This window comes from Hyperolius riggenbachi, chromosome 9, assembly GCF_040937935.1.
Source record: "Hyperolius riggenbachi isolate aHypRig1 chromosome 9, aHypRig1.pri, whole genome shotgun sequence".
NCBI lineage: Eukaryota > Metazoa > Chordata > Amphibia > Anura > Hyperoliidae > Hyperolius > Hyperolius riggenbachi.
Window position 1 is genome coordinate 26,639,227 of NC_090654.1, and position 20,693 is coordinate 26,659,919.

At 46.6% G+C, this 20,693-nt stretch overlaps 1 protein-coding gene across 2 annotated transcripts in view; it reads left to right on the forward strand.

The window, feature by feature from the left end:
- The window catches only part of ANKRD35 (ankyrin repeat domain 35), a 165,517-nt gene that overhangs the window by 131,725 nt on the left and 13,099 nt on the right, over window positions 1–20,693 (forward strand). For both annotated transcript variants that reach the window (XM_068252225.1, XM_068252226.1), the window contains exons 7-12: window positions 912–1,018; window positions 1,428–1,609; window positions 3,192–3,232; window positions 5,398–7,638; window positions 14,623–14,712; window positions 16,834–16,899. In XM_068252225.1, the coding sequence (XP_068108326.1) occupies window positions 912–1,018; window positions 1,428–1,609; window positions 3,192–3,232; window positions 5,398–7,638; window positions 14,623–14,712; window positions 16,834–16,899 (2,727 nt within the window). The remainder of the gene's footprint in view (window positions 1–911; window positions 1,019–1,427; window positions 1,610–3,191; window positions 3,233–5,397; window positions 7,639–14,622; window positions 14,713–16,833; window positions 16,900–20,693) is intronic.

Genomic DNA, 20,693 nt, shown 5'->3' on the forward strand with positions numbered 1-20,693 from the left:
TTAATTTACCTCCTCTGTAGTTAATTTACCTCCTCTGTAGTTATTTTCACACGCAGTTAATAAACAGCCTGTCTTTAACGCTGGAGTTATTTTAAGGATTGAAGAGTTAACTTAAAGACAGAAGAGTTAAGTTTAGGTTTGCCTGAGGTAAAATGTTTCCTGAATACGACATGCCTTATCACCATGGTGATAACTCTAGAAGAGTTATTAAAGACAGGAGATAAGTTTAGTGAATTGAGGCCATTGTAGCTTGTTTACCATCAATACTAGTGCATTATACCAGGTTACACTGTACATACTAAGAGGTGACATGCCCCTGTGTATGAAAAAGGGGGTAGGTAAGTACATCCAGAGAAATGTTTTATTTTTTGTTATGTTGCACTGTTATTTTTGCACCCACCCCCGCAGAAATCCGCTCCAATGTTTGCCAAACATCGTCTCTCCACTCCATAGCAACGGTATTCAACGCTAGTATGAAGGCTAGCAATGCGTCTGTACAGCGTCAGTCCCCAAATTGTCACCCGTGTGTACTTCGCTTTAGTCCTATGCAAAGTTGTGGATCAGTCATGTGACTTCCACGGCCTATTGAAATCAGAGATGGATTAAGTTGTAATCGGGCACTAGGCAAGGTAGTAGATTTTGGGCCCCTCTTGTGGCCCTCTGGTAAGCTGAAGTGGAGGGAGATCAGAGAAGGTGGCAGGTGGGCCCTTTCACACACACTAGGCCCCAAGCAACTGCCTAGGTTGCCTGGTGGATAATCCTCCTTTAAATGTAAGATGGCATTTTTTCTACTGCACACTTTGCCTGAGGGGTTATTGTCCTGGACTGAATATTTAGTTAGTAAAATAAATGTATTAAAACAAATAAGGTGAAATTCTATAGTAACGAGCTGTCATCATTTTGTCACGCAGGACGGACGCACTCCACTTATGATCGCCGCACAACGCAACCACCCCACCGTCTGCTCCCTGTTGCTGGACCGCGGCGCCCAGGTGGATATGACTGATCGCGAGAAGAAGTGAGTGCGGGAGCCATGGCTGTTTCACAATGGCCTCCAAACCTTAAAGGAAACCTAAAGTTAAGCCAGTAAAAAAATATATCTGGTCTCCCAGAATGCTCTGGGGGAAGAATTCCACATACGGTAGCTAAACAGCCTAGGCTGTGACATCACTGGGAGGGTGGGGCTACATAGGAATATACAGCAATATACAGCTATAGGAAGTGTTTCTGATGCTGAAACCAGGAAGATTACCATAAAGGTGGGTATCCTGAATAATTTACTGCATTCCTTTATATGTCACTACAGGGCCTCTTTAAGTCATTAAACAACCAAATAGAAACATTGGCGCATAAGAAGTCACTTGCACGCCTTTTCACTTTACCATGACACATTTTGTGATTATCTGTATTTGGTTTTTGTGCGACAGGACGGCCCTGATTCTGGCCTGTGAGAGAGGCAACATCCAGGCGGCGGAGACCCTCCTGACAAAGGGGGCGGAGCCGGATATGAAAGACAACAAGGGCTGCGACGCTCTGTCCTACGCCAGCCTGACCAGGGACGAAGCACTCAGGAAATTAGTCCAGGCCGCGCTGGACAGACGGAAAAGCGGTGAGCGCAATTCAACTTTCCTCATGTTTTTCTAAATGTCTATTTTACTGCTGATTAGTCCAAACTTCAGCCAAAATGTTATCAATAACGTGATTTTTATGGAAGCCGCAGCGACCACCTGTGTGTTGCTGTTTCCCAAACAGACTCCTCCCCCCCTCCCCTGCTGGTTGTGTCACTTCCTTCCGTTGGCCCCTCTGGAAAAAGGTGCCCCTAGTTTATTAGCTTTAGTATAAATATCTGTACGTGTAAATACTATTTTTTGTCAGAATACATCTAGTTAACCTGCATTTTGGAACAGAAGGAGGCGCCCCCAAAATATAGAATATCTGAAAGATTAAAAAGTAAGAAAAACTTCCCCTGTCTTGAGGTCAGTGTAGCTCTCAGCGGACAGGCGCTCCGAGCCATCCTACACTGACATCAATACACCATTCACTGACCTGAGGAAGCGAGTTCATACCAGCGAAATGCGTTGTCTGGTGTGTTTTTAATATAGTTACTAAATTTTTACTTCAGCTATGCTTCATTCTTGAGGTAATTTGTTCTTATTTTTAGGCATTTTATATTTCTGAGGCACCTACTTCCCTTCCAATTTACGTTTTTGCTTTTAGGTCAGGCAATTGCAGTTTTCTGGTCCTCCGGCGTTCTCAGGGACCCTTCTGCTGATAGGGCCCTGGCGAGCGTCAGAAGACTGGACCTTGCTGCAGCCGCGTGAGCACGGCTTGCACAGTAGCACTAAGCTGCTTGAAGAGGAGTGCGGTGCGGTGCCCATCAGATCACCGACAATCCCTTGTCGGTAATCTTTGGAGGGCCCGTGCTCAGCCGTGGGCATCCAGACGGCTGGAGGACGCCATCTTAGGTACAGTAAGTATTTTGACTTTGTAACCCAGCTTCGGCTCGGATGGTGTGTTTAGCACAGGCTGCTGTCCACCTCCCAAAAAACATACTGGCATGCCGGTAAGCTAACTGGTACCCGCAAACTGTACCTAGATTTTAAAAGATTACATTGTGAGCCACTGGAGGGCACTGAGTGTGGTGAGAGCTCAGTGTTAGGTATTGTTCAGGGCCGGCGCTGCCATAGAGGCAAAGGGGGCAATTGCCCTGGGGCCCCAACCTCTGCAGGGGACCCGTACTGCCGACACTGCTAAATGCTGCTTTCCCCTAGGGCCCTGCAAGTGTAACAGCATCAATAATCACCTATCTGTTCTGGCAGGCGGGCAGTGGCTGCACATCCCATGCACTATGAGGCACTCTGTCTCCCTCCTTCTCTATGACCCAGTGCGTGTTTACACATGATGCGCCAGGTCATAGAAAAGGAAGGAGACAGCGTGCCTCATAGTGGACAGGATGTGCAGCCACTGCCCGCCTGCCAGGACAGATAGGTGATTATTGATGCGGTTACACTTGCTATTTCAGGGCCCAGTGGAGCAGCGGAGTAATGGCGGTGCGGGGGGGGGGGGGGGGGGGGGTTGCCACAGGGCCCCTTAAACTGGCCCTGGTATTGCTATATATATGTATATAAGTAGTAGTAATAATAATTAATAATGAGTTAAATAATTTAGTTTTTCATTCCCTCTCTCCGCAGCGCATTCGACGTCGCCCCAAGAAGGCCAGCCCGTGTGCAAGGTATGTGCACTGTATGAACTTCTGCTACATCTACACTGTATATTATATTACAGGACACATGGAAGTTCCTAATAAAAACAAGCGTTATTTTACAGTTTCCTCATCAGGATGCCAAACTGATCTGTTACATTTACTCTATTAACCCTTCCTAGTCCTCTTTCTTTGCTTCTTATATTAATATTAAAAACCAGTGCCCATTATTTGTAGCTTTGGATTATTGTGTTATGCTGAAAATCAGCCCTTCTTTTTTAGGCTCGGTTCACATTTGCGCTAAAAAACAAATTGGAAGGGAACAAATTCATTGGTTAACCTATGGATCCATTCACATCCGTCCGTTCAAACGATTCCGTTTCGCACGATCCGCTGAATGGACCGCAAGTTTCCTGCAGCACCAAAAATTTTCCAGAGAACGGAACGTTTCTTCACACTACTGAAGAAATGGGCCGTTCTAAATAGAAAAATCGGAGTGAAAACGGATCCGATCGACTGGTGATCAGATCGGTTCTCACAGATCCGTTTGCCACTTCAACGCAAATGTGAACCGGGCCTTACTGGCTGCTCAGCTGGTCATGTGACTCCTCCCAGGTCTGCAGGAAGCAGCAAGTTTCCCTCACAGGAGAGACATCAGTCACCTTTACTGTAACCCCCTTTCCGACGCAGCCCCTGTACATGGAGGCTGCCATACTGATTTCCTTTTTTACAAAGGTGTCCTGCTGATTCCCTGGCCCAAAAACAGTAAGCCATAGACCCAGGAACAGTATGCAGATCATGTGCTCAGACTAAAGTCTGACCACACTGGCCGTATGCTTGTCTCAGGTGTGAGATTCAATCACTATTAAAGGCAGGCTTGGATTTACCTCACAGGAGCCTATAGGCACATATCTCCTGGCCCTCCATGAACATACAAACCCTTACCAATCTGCACTGCATGTGTGCTGACTGTCCCAGCTGTCACTTCTCCCTACTTCCCTTGCCGATCATGGCCCTCTAGATTGTAAGCCTTTGGGCAGGGCCCTCCTCCTTTTATGTCCTACCTGATCTTGCACCTCCATTACTGTGCACCCATACTATGCATTTGAGTGAACCTAACTTGCCTAATCTCCATGCTCCCCTCCAGTGACTGACTAAGCATTACCTGGTACTCATACTGTGCTGCTTGATCTGGTTTTCTTGTATTCCTGTATTGTCATCATGGCTTTATAAATACAATAAATAAATAATGGGTAGCTACAGCCTGCCCCTTAGTATTAGGTAGCTAGAGGTACCCTCTGTATTAAGTACCTAGAGATGCCCCCGACTGAAGGTAGAGCTCATCAGTGGAATGCCGAGAGCTGGATGAGTTACCTCTCATTTACACTCCGCTCAGGACTCTGTATAGGGAAGGAGGGAGGCGCTCGGGGAGGGGAGAGAGCCTCCTTTCCTTCATAAGGCGCCTTATGGTAAATCCAGCCCTGATTATAGGACAACTGAAGTGAGATTGATATGGAGGCTGCCATATTTTTTCCCTTTTAAACAATACCAGTTGCCTGGCAGCCCTGCTGATCTATAATGTCAGAAACCCCTGATCTGCTGCATGCTTGTTCAGGGGCTATGGCTAATAGTATTAGAGGCAAAGGATCAGCAGGGCTGCCAGGAAACTGGTATTGCTTAAAAGGAAATAAATATGGCAGCCTCCATATCTTTCTCTTCAGTTGTCCTTTAAAGAGAACCTGAACTGAAAATTAAAAGTCAAAATAACCATACACAAGTCATACTTACCTCCCGTGTAGTCTACTCCTCAATCTCCTTCTCCTCTCCCGCATCCTGTTTGTCCACTGTGATCAATTAAATTCTCTGTCCTCCATTTTGAAAATGGCCGATACTCCATAACAGCTTCCTGGCAAGGGAAAGGGTGTGAACATCCATTAAAGTTTTGATGGGGGCCCCTTATGATTTGTAGTTACGTAACTGGGGCAATCATACACATACTAGATTCTTGTTAGAGGAAGCCTTGTACGGCCACTGCGACTGAGAACTATCTAGCGATTGTACAAGGCTTTAGTGCTCAGTGAGCTGTATTGGTTGTATCTTGTAAACAGGTATCTACTTCTGTACAGGAATATCTCGCGTTCACCAATCATGTATGCTCATGCTGAAATTCATGTTAACTATATTCTATTTTTCAGGTTCTCCATTCACCCACACACCGGGACCAAGAGGTGATCCACATATGGAAGAAGAGATATGAAGAAGAGCACAAGCGAGGAGTGTGGCTGCAAGGAGAACTGATGACAAAAACACAAGAAATTGATAGGATAGCTGAGGAACGGAGATTAGAAGACCACCAAATTCGAGAACTGACCGAAAAATTGGAGGGCCTCTTGGATGGACAACTGGAGAGCCCTGGTGCCAATGCAGAAGTTCCTTATCTAGACACCTGCAGTCTGTTGGCTCAAGTTCTAGATCGAGTCGGGACGCTTAAAGATGAGATTAGTAAGGAACATCTTGCAGATGAAAGGATCAAAGTCCTGGCTTCCAAAGTTGCCGAGAATGAAAACATGGAAGACCAGCACATAGAGGAGGCGAGACGCCTTCAGGAAGAAATCAGTGCCTTGAAAGAGAAAGAAGAAGGGGCCAGGAGGAAAGTGACGGAGTTGGAAGGACACCTGGACAACATGAGGGAAGTGCTGTCACAATTTGAAAAACGCAAGCGAATACAGAGCACAGTGGTGGAAGATCTGCAGGAACAGATCTCAGAGGTGACCAGAGAAAAAGAAGAGCTTTTGATGTTGTTGCATAAACTCCAGGGGCAAGAAGAGAACATGGACAGCGTCAACACAAAGAGACTTGGCAACGGGGAAACCTTTGTGGAACACAATGCACTAAAAGAGTTCCTCAAGAAACTGAAAAGTAATTGCGTTAATGTTGAAGTAAGACAAAATAATGACGCCTTGAACCGACACTCAGGGTACGTGCCAAAAGATCTTGTGGAAAAAGGTGCCGAGGACTGGAAAAAAACAATAGACTCTGTAGAGCGCTATATTGTGAATGTTGAGAACTCCCAACAACACCTAACCTCTTTAGGGAGAACAGACTCTGATCTTGTAAATGGATCCACCAATGAGCCCCTAAATGTACACAGGTCATTAACTAACTTTTCAGAACACTGTCGCCCCATTGAGTCCAATGTGCCTTGTTTACAAGAAGATGTAACAATCTCCAAAAAAAATAGTTTAGCTCATCAAAACAGTGCACCACCCCATCCTGATACTCAAACTAGTGACCATGCAAGACGTATAGACTCATTAAAACAAATCATTACAGGGTTAGAAAAAGAACTGTCCTCGTTCAAGGAGAATCATGGCAATCTTCTCACCAAAATGAACCGAGTCATCCAAGAAAAGCAAAACCTAGAAGAAGGACTACTTGCCCTGCAAGAAAGCATGCAGTCGGAATATGCCATGAGACAAGAAACTGAACTCCGGTGTAAGGATTACAAACACCAAATCGGAGTCTTATCAGATGAGCTAGCGGCAGAGAAAGACAAGCTCAAGAAACTGAACGGGAGGCTAGAGGCCCAGAAAAATGAAATGTCCATTCTACGGGACAGTTTCCCTCCTGAGGTCCTTCAAGAGGAGAACAACAGAACATCTCAGGTGTTCAGCTCAGACATTTTAGAAGAGCTCTACTGGAATGTTGGAACGCTGGTCAAGAAATACAATGACGCTCAGCAACAGGTTAACACTTTACAGAAGGAGAACATCAAGCTTCTGGATGACCAAGCTCAGAAAATAGCCCTGACTGAGCACAAAAACATTCTCAATGAAACGAAGAATGAATTGCAAACCAAGGTCAAGGAAACAGAAGACCTCAGACAAAGGCTGTTCCAAGCAATGGGTACAGTGGTGGAACTGAAAAAACAACTAGCAGTCCTAACCTCCAACTCAGTCTCCAAAGAAGAAGTAGAGAATCGCATGCAAGAGCTTGAGAAGGTGGTCCTAGCTTTTAAAGAGGAGAATGATGCATGCAAAGTGGCACTGGAGGGCAAATGTGAAGAAGTCCTTGTCTTAAAACAACAACTGGAACAGGAAGCTGAAGAAAGGCGGGCTTTGCAACGAAAGGAAGAAATCTCAGTACAAGAATGTGATCGTCTTAAGGGCGATTTAGAAAGCCAGCTTCGAGCGTTGAGGGAGGAAGTGCAGGTCCTGTCTAGGGATTATAGCAAAACTACAGAGGAAGCCAATCGTTGTAAAGACTTGCTTGCATCCGAACAGGAAAAAGTGATGTCCCTGCAAGGAAAAATTAAAGAAATCGAGAAAGAAGACGGTGACTTGAAGGCAAAAGTTCAGAGACAAGAGGAAGAAATAAGCCAGCTCCGTGAGAAACATGACCAGCTTTCTAGAGCCTCACAAGAGAAGCAGGAGGAGGTAAGGGAAAGTTCGGTCTACGTTTTTGTGCTCTGTTTATAAATACATCCAAAACCGATCTTGCACTTTTTGATGATTGCGATGTGGGTCACTCAGTGGCTCCTTTTATCTCTCAAGGACTCAAATTGGGATATCTTGGTACCAAAAGTCCTAGTTCTGCACAGCTCTCCTAATTACAAAGGTATCTCATTCCTCCCTAGGATTTTAATTCAATGTCATGGAAATTGGACCATTAATGTTCTAAATCAGGGATGTCCCCGGGCCACCCTCAGTTGCCCAGAGCATTTTTAGTGTCAGGGCCCTCCTTTGGCAGACCCACCTTTTGATTGCATTTGGCTCCGCCCCTCAAAGCCAGGACATTGATGCTCTGCCCCCTCCAGCTAAAAAATCTGGTGCTAGACACACCCCCTGCCCATGAAGTTGGACAGCACTGTTCTAAATGTTCTAACCTCTGGAGGCCTCGAGAGATAAAAGGGTTAATGCACAAAAGAAGGGTAATGCTTAGTACACACAATACAATTTTCCGTCAGATCGTTGGTCGAATCAGTTATTTCCAATAGGACTGATCTGATTCCCGATCGTTTTTTTCTGATCCATTTTGTATAAGAGTGATCTGAAAATCGATCAGAAATAATCGATTTGACTGTCAATCTGAAGGAAAATTGCATTGTGTGTACTAAGCATAATATTGTCGTGCACAGGCAGCGCATGACAATATTATCATTTCTACCGGCAGCGAGTTCTGCTATTAACGCAACCTGCGGTATTCGAGTAGCGTGAGCATTATTGCTATGGTAACGAGCGTTATTAATGGTAACACTCGTTAGTAGTGCATTTTTACGTATCAATGCTAGCGCTTCTCAAGTACTGCAGGTCGCACTTATAGCATAACTCGCGGTACACACTGCCGGTAGTAACATTGCCGTGCTTTGTCTGTGCATGGCAATATTACACCCCTTAGGCTCGGGTCACATTAGCATTAAAAAATGGTCCATCCCTGCATCGGAATGGATGCGAATGGATCCAGTGTTACCCAATGGATCCGTTTACATCCGTCCTTTCCAACTGATCCATTCCGCACAATCCACTGAACGCAGGGCCGGTTCTCTCATGAAGCAAGGTGAAAAATTTGCATCAGGCGCAGAGATTACAGGGGGAGCATGTTTGTACTGTGTGTTGACACTAACAGCATGTAGTCAGAGTAGGAGGACAAGCGAGAGGAGAGCGAGGTGAAGAGGTCATCATTGGGGAAAAGCAGCTTGTTGTGCTGTGTGAGGAGTCTGACAGTGAGTGAGGAGGGGGGAGGCAGGAGAGCATCATTGGGGAAAAGCAGCTTGTTGTGCTGTGTGAGGAGTCTGACAGTGAGTGAGGAGGGGGGAGGCAGGAGAGCAGCAGTGTTTCATTTGATTTGCACAACAGAAGGGAGGAGGTGGCACCGCTGTCCTGACAGAGGAGGAATGAAGTGGCTGGACAAGCCGTTTATTTGTCACAGCCATCCAGTGTGTTATTGTGTTGAGCTGCAGCATGTCATGTGAGAACTTTAAATGAAACTGAGTAAATTGTTGTGTGCCGTGCGATCATTCCAAATGGGGGGGGGGGGGGGGGGTGGGAAACTTCCTCACAAGTTTGCCTCAGGCAGCAAAAAGTCTAGAACCGGCCCTGACTGAACGGACCGCAAGTTTTCTTTTGCACCAATTTTTCCCGGACCGCTGAGCTCAGCAGTACAGAAATGTAAGCTGAAGCGCTGCATTGGTGGCATGGGCGTAGCAATCACCCCTGCGACCAGGGGGGCCCTCCTCCTTCCTCTTCCCAACCGCAAGTTCAGCCAATCAGTGAAATAAACAAAAACCGTCCCTGCCACCTCCTCCATGCAGAGTAGCAAGTAGCGGGAGCGTCTGTCATTTGTCCCTGCGTCCAGACGCTGCATCACAACCGAACGCTCTCTGCTGCCTTTCCCCGCCTCCCAATCTCCCAGTCATGTGACCCTCATGGGGTTCGGGGTCCAAGGGGGCCCCATGCTATCATTTTTGCAGGGGCCCTATTGAGTCTAGTTACAACACTGATTGGGGGAAATGAGAAAACGGAACGTTTCTTCACACTAGTAAAGAAACGAAAAGTTCTAAGGACCAAAATCCACTTTGGGGGTCTGAGGGGATCTGTGGGGGTCTGTGGGGGTCTGAGGGGATCTGTGGGGGTCTGAGGGGATGTGGGGAAACGGAACGGAAGCAGCGGAATGGCAACGGAGTGAAAACGTATCCAATCGACGAGTAATCAGATTCATTTTCACAGATTCGTTTGCCCCTAAACTCCCAGCGTGAACCAGGCCTTATTCAAAACACTTTTTCTCCTAGGTGATATTTTCACACCTTATGAATAAAATGCCTCTAAAACCACCAGAAAGCAAGACAATACTAAAATAATTTTAACAGTAGTTTTCAGTACTTTTCCGTCTACTTTATGGTACTTTTTCAAATGCAGGGTGCTGAAAAGTTCTTTTACACAGAAGAAAAAAATGATCTCCTAGGAGACAACTCTGGAGAAAAAGTAAATTGAATAAGGGCCAAAGTGTCCATATACTACGCTAGTTACCCTCATACTACATACATTGCTGTGCAGGTTTCTGGGTCATGGTTTATGATGCAAAATAGTTTCCCAGGATGAAGGCAGCCACACCTGATGCCAACCTCAACTCCTCCCACACTGAGGTCATCCTCCGTGAATTTATAATATCCTGAAACCCATTTAATTAGGTGTCGAGCATGCTTTTTAACATTTATGGATGTTACACATCAGTTAAGAGTCCATTAAACACCTGTAAACATAAAAATCCTAATTTTATCCCAGGCTTTGTGAATGAACATACAAAATACCTGTGATCATCCTACCACAGTCATAATCTCATGTCCATAAAATATTATTATTATTAATTTATAAGCCCTTTACAGAGCAAATAGGCATGTCACTGACTGTCCTCAAAGGAGCTCACAATCTAATCCTACCATAGTCATAGTCTAATGTCCTACCATATTACTATTATTACTACTTTGTATTTATATAGAACTGACATCTTCTGGAGCACTTTACAGAGTACATAGTCAGGTCACTGACTGTCCTCAGAGGAGCTCACTTTCTGACCCTACGATAGTCCTAGTGTAATACCCCACCATATTATTATTATTGTGTATTTATATAGCACTGACATCTTCTGCAGCACATTACAGAGTACATAGTGATGTCACTGACTGTCCTCAGAGGAACTCGCAATCTAATCCTACCATAGTCATAGTCTAATGTCCTACCATATTATTATAATGTATTTATATAGCACTGAATTCTTCTGCAGCACATTACAGAGTACATAGTTATGTCACTGACTGTCCTCAGAGGAGCTCACTTTCTGACCCTACAATAGTCCTAGTGTAATATCCCACCATATTATTATTATTGTGTATTTATATAGCACTGACATCTTCTGCAGCACATTACAGAGTACATAGTCATGTCACTGACTGTCCTCAGAGGAGCTCACAATCTAATCCTACCATAGTCATAGTCTAATGTCCTAACATCTAACTTATTATTATTAATATTATTATTACTATGTATTTATATAACACTGACATCTTCGGCAGCACTTGACAGAGTACATAGTCATGTCACTGACTCTCCTCAGAGGAACTCACTATTATTCCCTAACATATTCACAGAATAATGTCCTATCATAATTATTATTATTAATAATATGTATTTATATAGCACTAACATCTTCTACAGCACTTTACAGAGCACATAGTCATGTCACTGACTGTGCTCAAAGGAGCTCATTATCTAATCCTGTCATAGTCTAATGTCTTACCATATTATTTTTATGTTTTTATATAGCACTGACATCTACTGCAGCACTTTACAGAGTACATAGTCATATCACAACTGTCCTCAGAGGAGCTCACATTTGGATCCTACCATAGTCCTAGTCTAATGTCCTATCATATTATATAATTATTATTATGATGTATTTATATAGCACTTTATACAGCACTTTTACAGATCACATGGTCATGTCACTAACTGTACTCAGAGGAGCTCACAATCGAATCCCTACCATAGTTATATATTCCTTACAAAATGTATGGACAAGTTTTTGGGGTGCCAGTTAACTTATCAGCAGAGGCACCTGAAGCAGAAGGCAGTACAGGCGGTCGCTTGGAGCGCATGCTTGTCAAAAGGTGCTGCCCACGCTATTAACGTTAATTATCTTTTATATTTGTCCATTCATTTTACCACTATCACTCTCTCGCTCGGCTCCTAGTTTTCTTCCTACACCTTCCTTATCAGCATGTTTCTGGCATGTGTGGGGGGGGGGGGGGGGAGGGACAGGAAACACTTGGCCCTGATGCAGCTTGTCAGTCAATTGTACCGCTCCTTTTGGTTCCTTGTATAGTCAGGGACTGCAAATATAAAGTGTTGTGATCCCTCAACCTTCACCTACTTGGAATGTAAATAACCTCAAGCTGAAATGTACCTTAACCACTTCGGTACCAGCAGCCTCTGCCCGCTTAAGGAGAACCCGAGGTGGGTTTGAAGAATATTATCTGCATACAGAGGCTGGATCTGCCTATACAGCCCAGCCTCTGTTGCTATCCCAAACCCCCCTAAGGTCCCCCTGCACTCTGCAATCCCTCATAAATCACAGCCACGCTGCTGACAAACAGCTTGTCAGAGCTGGCTGTGTTTATCTCAATAGTGTCAGTCTGCTGCTCTCCCCGCCTCCTGCAGAACTGCAGTCCCCGCCTGCATCCCTTCTCTCCCTGCTGATTGGAGGGAAGGGACGGGGGCAGGGACCGGAGTTATGCAGGAGGCGGGGGAGCAGCTGAGACTGACACTACAGATGTAAACACAGCCTCACAGCACGCCTGTGATTTATGAGGGATTGCAGAGTGCAGGGGGACCTTAGGGGGGTTTGGGATAGCAACAGAGGCTGGGCTGTATAGGCAGAGCCAGCCTCTGTATGCAGATAACATTCTTTAAACACACCTCGGGTTTTCTTTAAGGACCAGAGGCTGCTGGTACGCTAAAACGCCGCATCCCGACGAATCGCCGAAAAAATCAGCCACTCCCTCTGGTCACGCCGCACTGTCCCCGCCGCAGGCTGCTCTCTCTGCCGTCGCTATGACGGCAGAGCGCTGTTCGCCGGTCAGGAGCCGCTTTCATTGGCTCCTGACCCTGTCACTCAATGTAAGCCAATGGGAACGGCTTACAGGAATGACAGGGCCAGGAGCCAATGAAAACGGCTCCTGCCCGGCTCACAGTGCTCTGCCGTCATAGAGACGGCAGGGCTGCTAATTGCGGCGGGTGGAGAGCGGCGGTGTCGGGCGGGGACGCGCGGTGAATGGGACCTAGAGTTTTATGTCCGGTCAGAACCGCAGCGCCACCTGCCCGCCGTAGATTTATACTGCGGCGGTCCGCAAAAAGTTAACCAGGGGAGCGCAGGCGCAGAGGCGACCTTGCGTACAGCGTCAGCGTGAGGGTTTAAGGAGCCCCGTACAGCTTCAATACTATGCCGGTCACCAGAGCAGTTACAAGGAACGGAGGGGGACACAGCCACAAGGGAGGTGCCGTAAGAGACCACACACCTCCCCATACACTAAAAGCATCTACCCCTCTCCTGAGTGTAAGCCCCTCCCCCACAAAATAAGCCCTAGCACATATTTCCCCCCAAAAAGGAATATAAGACTGTGTTTTATATTTGGGGAAAGACAGTACTAAGCCTGGTGCATCCATAGTGAAGGGGAATCTTGTGGATCATTCCCCCTTTGTACCTCATACCCCCTTGTACCTCTTGTGTCCTCCTCTGTCCCCCTTTTGTCGTCCTCTATGCCCTTTGAGTCCTCGTTATGCAGGAGAACAGAGGCACCAAAAGGATAAAAGGAAGCTAAATGAGCTTAAAAACCAAATTCTTGGTAAATAGAATAGGTAGTGGTGGACTTACCTCCTCCAAGTAGACACACAACGACTGTAGTAAAGACAGTCAATATATATTATTTATGAACTCCAAATATGCAACGCGTTTCGCAGGTTTGATCCCGCTTCATCAGGCAATAACAACGGAGCAATAGCATATGTGGTCAGTAGAAGAGCCAGGCACCTCTTTGTGTCCCCCTGTGTCCTCCTCTGCATGGGCACAGTACAGGGAGTCCCCGACATTGCGGTGGGTTGGAGGATGGTACTGGCAGGTATTCACAAGTCAGGAACTCCCTGCATTTGGACTTTAACCTCTTCCTGCCCGCCTGACACCAATAGGCGCCGGGAAGGTGGCAACCCTAGAACCGCGTAACGCTAAAAGGCATCAAGTCCTGGGGCGGGGTTTTGCAGTGGATTGTACGCCGATATGCGCGTGCATCCCCGCTTGAATGATGTCAACAGTCTGCCGCTATCAGAAACTGCCATCTATTTACATTGTACAGCACTGCGATCTATGGCACTGCTGTACTGGGGACAACCGTGTCACTCGGCTGTCCCCTTGGGTAGGCCCACAGAGCGATCGCTCTCATAGGCTGATGCCTATGAGAGACAATCGTGGGGAGTAGCTGGCGGGGGGGAGGTAGGGTTAAAAAAAAAAAAAGTAGTACATTTTATTAAAAAAAAATCACAAATAAATTAATTAAAAAAAACAACAGCCTGCAGCAGCAATTAGAGCCCACCAACAGAAAACTCTGTTGGTAGGCAGAAAAGGGGGGGGCGAGCGATCCATCTGTGTGCTGAGTTGTACGGCCGTACAGCAAACCATTGAAGCTGCAGAGTACTGAATTGTAAAAAATAGCCTGGTCACTAGGGTAGTTTAAACCTATGGTCCTGAAGTGGTAAGGACGCCGTCACTCCCCCTCCCAATTTTTGGGGGAGAAAAAGTGAGTCTTACATTCCAAAAAACTATTCTGCTGCATTTTACTGGAATAATTCCTGAAAACAACTTTTTTCTTTTCTAAGTTGGAGAAATCTATGAAGGAGGTGAAGTCCCTGACGAAGGAGATTGAGGAGCTGCAGAAGCGAAGTAATGAGCTGATGAGCCAGCTGGAGGTAAGTCACTGGGTCTTGTGTGCCAAGTGTTAAAGGGAACCTTAACTGGCGGGGAAAAAAAATTAACTTACCTGGGGGCTTTCCCAAGCCTCCTGCAGCCGTCCTGTGCCCGCGCCGCGTTTGGCGTCATGCGGACGCGCTTTACGGCTCTTTACGACGGGGAATGCGGAAGAAGAGGACGCTTTGCCCGAGGACGACTGGCAGTCGTCCGAAAACGAAACTTAGCCGCGGAGGGAGACCGGAGGGCACCGAAGGACTGGCGCGGGCACAGGACGGCTGTAGGAGGCTTGGGAAAGCCCCCAGGTAAGTGAATTTTTTCCCCCGCCAGTTAAGGTTCCCTTTAAGCTATTTGCGCACTTTGGATAAGGGAAAGCAGCAGTTCTAGGCAAGAGCGCACACAGACACGCTTCCTCACTGGTTCTCTCAAAGGGAAGGTTCGCGCAGACTATAAAAAACAAACTGCACTTACCTGGGGCTTCTTCCTGCTCCTGGTAGTTGATCGGTGCCCTCGCCGCAGTTCCTCTCCCTCCCGGCGTCCAGCGGTGAAGAAGCCGACCTTGCCAGGTCGGCTTCCGGGTCGGCTTCATGTGCGCTCCACGGCGCGGGTTACGTGGTGTACGTGACGTCATCGGGTCTCTACTGCATAGGCGCAGTAGTTCTGCGCAGTAGAAACCCGATGATGTCACTTACACCACGTGACCCGCGCCGTGGAGCGCACATGAAGCCGACGCCGGGAGGGAGAGGAGCTGCGGCGAGGGCACCGATCGACTGCCAGGAGCTGGAAGAAGCCCCAGGTAAGTGCAGTTTGTTTTTTATAGTCTGCGCGGATCTTCCCTTTAAGGTAGCCATACATCTAGCAATGATGGGCAGATTCGACCAAGAGACTATTCTCTCTCTGATCAAATCTGATTGGAGAGACATCTGTCAGCTGCCCGTACACCGCAGGCAGATTCCTGATCGATTTTTAGTATGAACCAATATGGACAAAATTACACAACATGCATTCAAAACAGATACAGCAAAGGAGGGCGTTAGCTTTAGTATAAGTAATATGTGCAAAAATCATTTGTTTTTTTGTCTGTTTGAATAAATGTGTATACCATTAATAATTAGCAGCACTAGGTTAAAAAATTATGTTTTTATTGTTAGACTAGCGAAAGGTCTTCCCCCAGAGCAGTGGCGTAGCCAAGGAGCTGTGGGCCCCGATGCAAGTTTTACAATGGGGCCCCCCAATACGTAACAATTGATACGGCACACCAAAACCTGCCAATGGCAACTACAGTGTCAGAGGTGCAAGAAGGGGATGGGGAACAGTTTGTTAATAATTACCTCTATTCAAAGTATCTATAGAAGTGATTATTATGAGCACAGAACTAATAGAGAGTTAATACTGTAGTTGAGGCCGAGCCCCCCTGGCCCAAGGGCCCCAATGTGGTCGCTACCTCTGCAGCCCTTATTGCTACGCCCCTGCCCCAGAGGGCCCATCAACGCCGTGGGGAAGTCTAGTAGGGAATAATTTGTGCACATATTATTTATACTGACGCCAATGCCCTCCTTTGTTGTACCTGTTTTGAATGCAAGTTGTGTAATTTTGTCCATGTTGGAGCTCTGCACATCTTTGCAAATAGCTAATTCGGGTACAGCCTCTGTCTAAAAGCGCTTCCACTTCCTCCTGCTGTACAAGATTTTAGTATAAAAACTAGCGGGAATCAGCCTTGTGACAACGCCTCGTTTCCTCACCGCTCTCCCCTAGTGTAAAATGTGCCCCCACTGTACCCCGTGCATGAATACTTTACCTGTTGGTATCCACCTCTGGCTCCGCCTCCACACTCTTCTTACCATACACGCACCCCATGTGGTTGCCGCCGTAAAGTGGTTGCATGTATGGGAGGAAGACTGCAAAGACGGAGACAGCCTAGGCTTAAGCATCACTGGTAGGCTGGAGCTACATACCAATATATAGCTATAGGAAGTGTTTCTGATGCTGAAACCAGGAAAATTACTGTAAAAGTGGGTATCCTGAATAATTTACTGCATTCACACCTCTATAGAGCTTGAATAGTCCTATGTGTAATAATTATGCACTTCTGCCAGTTGGTGAATATCTCCTATTGTTTGCAGGACACCAATAGGCGCCATCAGGAAACGGTCACCACCTACAGGACGCACTTGCTGAATGCCGCTCAGGTGATGTATTGTACCCGAGAGCAGCCGTATCTCTCACTGACCGCATAACGCAATAAGATTAATTAAATAAAAACTAGCCGACCCGCGTCGTAGCATACGCCGCATCTTCTATCTATCTAATAGAGTACGTGCCTCAACCTTGAAGCAAGAAGAATAAAGGTGCGTACACACATCAGATAAAAGTCTTTGGAAAATGAAAGATCACAGACCAATTTTACCCCCTTCCATGTAGTATGAGAGCCATACCTACACAGTCTATTCTATGGAGCTGAACTCCCCATCAGATAGAAATCTTTGCAAGATGCTGGACACACAGATGTTGTACACATGCAACAGATCAGTATCTGCAAAATATCAGTACCTACAAAATACATTCATAGTCTATATCTGCAGATCTCATACACACCTTGTTTAACGGACAATCATCTGCAGATCAGATCAACCAGGATGGATCTTTGGATCTGCAGATGATTGTCTGATCTGCAGATGAATGTCCGTCAAACAAGGTGTGTATTATGCTGGGCATACATGGTAGGTTTTCTACCGTGTAATCGAGCCGCTGGCTAGATTCCCGCTCGTCCCCGCGGGCGCCCGGATCGATTCCCGCTCGTCCCCGCGAGCACTTTCTTATTTTCCACTCGTTTCTTTTTTTGTCCTGCCCGCCGGTATCGAGCGCAGAATCGATCCGGCGGGGTATCGGGCACGTCGGAAATTATCAATCGAGCCATCAGCGGCTCGATTACATTGTAGAAAACATACCGTGTATGCCCAGCATGAGATCTGCAGATATCATAGACTATGAATGCATTTTGCAGGAACTGATATTTTGCAGGAACAGATCTTTTGCAGATACTGATCTGTTGCATGTGTACAGCATCTTTGTGTGCAGCATCTTGCAAAGATTTTTATCTGATGGGAAGTTCAGCTCAATAGAATAGACTGTGTAGGTATGACTCTCATACTACATGGAAGGGGGTAACATTGGTCTGTGATCTTTCATTTTCCAAAGACTTTTATCTTATGTGTGTACCCACCTTTCGGCTTTCCATTACAAAATGTATGCGTGCTCAAACACCAAGTTTAACCCTAGCAAGTCTGGCTTTCCAAATCTGGCCTAATTGGCTATTCATGAGGCAATGCTCATGCAAATATGCATTTGCTTTCGCATGCCAAACTATGCAGGGTCAAAAAACCAATACTGCAAAGCGGTCGCCCTGCGGGAATAAGTTCATGCTACATTAGCACTATCCAGGAGCGCCACGGGGCGGATTCCCAATGCCCCCTTTTTATACAACCGGGGGGACCGCAGGGTCCCAGGCTCTCTCACTGCCTAGGAACCACAGCGACACCCCGGAGGCCAGCGCCAGGGAGAGCCGTCCGCACCCACCTCCCAATATTAAAAACAGGCACTTACCTTAACGTCCATTGCGTTCTGCTACATGCGCATTAATTTTCTCATGGAAAGCATTTTTTGCAGTTTGTATCCTTTGGAGGCAGGTGGTGGATGGCTTGCTCCGGCAGTGTGAGCACTGGAGTTAGTTGTCTGTGCCTGCCCTCTTGGAGTGTTGTATGTGAGCTAGCCCTGAGCTCTAAAGCTCGGGGTGACCCATGCTTCACTCCTTTCTCATGTGGTGCCCCCAAGTTAATGCGCATGTAGCAGAACGCAATGGACGTTAAGGTAAGTGCCTGTTTCTAATATTGGGAGGTGGGTGCAGACGGCTCTCCCGGCGCTGGCCGCGCTTGGGGGGGGGGTCGCCTGCACCACCTAGCCTCCCCCTCCGGGGTGCCGCTGTGGTTCCCAGGCAGTGAGAGAGCCTGGGACCCGCAGTCCCCCCGGTTGTATAAAAAGGAGGGCATTGGGAATCCTCCCTGTGGTGCTCCTGGATAGTGCTAATGTAGCATGTAGCAGTTTCGCATCGAAAATCCCATTTTCATTTTTGGCGAATTTTCACTAAAATCTTCAGAAATATTTGCGTTTTCGACCAGCTTCGAAAATTCATTGTATGCGGATGCTTATGCCCTTATGCGGAAAAATGTCCACAATAATCCGCATGGAAATTCAGTCTATGCGGACGTTTATACGGAAAAATGTCCGCAATAATGCACAAGAAACTTCTTTAAATGCGGACGCTAATGCCCTTATGAGGAAAATGTCAGCAATAATACGCAAGTAAAGTGAAAATGACTGGCATTAGGCGAAAATTAACGCGAAAAAATTAGATGGAAAATTTGCCTGTCAAAACGAAATTAGGCGAAAATTCGGCAAAAAATTGTCGAAACAAATTTTTGCATTTTCGCTCATTCCTGGCATGTAGCAGGGCGACCGCTTTGCGGTATTAGTTTTTTGACCCTGCATAGTTTGGCACGCAAAAGCAAATTTGCATGAGCATTGCCTCATGAATAGCCAATTAAGCCAGATTTGCAAAGCCAGACTTGCTAGGGTAGGCCTCTTTTCCATGGACAGTTGATAGGCAGTAAAATGCCTCTCAAACTCTTACAACTGCTCACTACTGCCTGGTAACTGCTTGCTGCTGCCTGGTAATTGCTTGCTGCTGCCTGGTAACTGCTTGCTGCTGCCTGGTAACTGCTTGCTGCTGCCTGGTAACTGCTTGCTGCTGCCTGGTAACTGCTTGCTGCTGCCTGGTAACTGCTTGCTGCTGCCTGGTAACTGCTTGCTGCTGCCTGGTAACTGCTTGCTGCTGCCTGGTAACTGCTTGCTGCTGCCTGGTAACTGCTTGCTGCTGCCTGGTAACTGCTTGCTGCTGCCTGGTAACTGCTTGCTGAGCACACAGCTCAACAGTCCGTGGAAAAGAGGCCTTAAACTTGGTGTTTGAGCACGCATACATTTTCTCATGCAAAGTACTTCTTCTTCTTGCTCGAAGGTTGAGGCACTTAGTCTATTATATATATAGATATTTGAGTTGGAGAATACCAGAAAGGTCATGAAAAATATACTTCAGATGGCCATACACAGAAGATCATCATTTTACCTGATTTGGCTGAGGATAGATCTACAGAAAACGGGTGCGGCTTTGCCGTTTACAAACTAGCGAGGCAGACTGATGGGAAAGCGCATCCCATCATTATTATACAAGAGTGACCATAACTTTCCGTCCACCAGGTGGTGCTCTACCCCTATAGTGAGATAGCTGTCTGTCGTCATGACGACAGACAGCAATTTCACCAAAGGGATCGAGAGACTCCGAGTACCAGAAGAAGAATGGTTGCCAGCGTATGGATCCCGGAGGAGGTGGGTTGCAAACGCCAACACGCTGCGCTGTTTATCCATACCTCCCGGCAGCTACCCCGAGTCAGGCTCGGGGTTACCGCTTTAAGGTGCATATTTCTGTGGCCCTAGGCAAGATAGCAGTTTTTGTCCACCGCTGGATTTTTTTGTGAGATTTGGTGGGGATTACCATCCACCAGGTCCCTAGACTATCTCCGGGCCCAGGCAACTGCATAGGGTTGCCTTGAGGATGATCCGGCTCTGAGTCATAGTCAAGTAAGCAGAAACCAGTCTTACAGGAGGTGGGTGTTCCGGAAGAAAGGAGGAGAACGATTTGAACTATATGCATACTGAAGATATCGTACTATTGAAATTGGGAAAAAGTCACTTAACCTCCACTTGGACCTTTTGGAATGATGAACTGTTGACTGATGGAACTCCCACATCCTCTTCAAAAAGATTCTTAATACTCTTGCCAAGTCTAAAGTATGCGACTTCATCTCCCCCCTATTGTAAGAGGATAAGGAAAAAGAGGAAAGTTTGAGAAGAAAGTTTGGGAAGAAAGTTT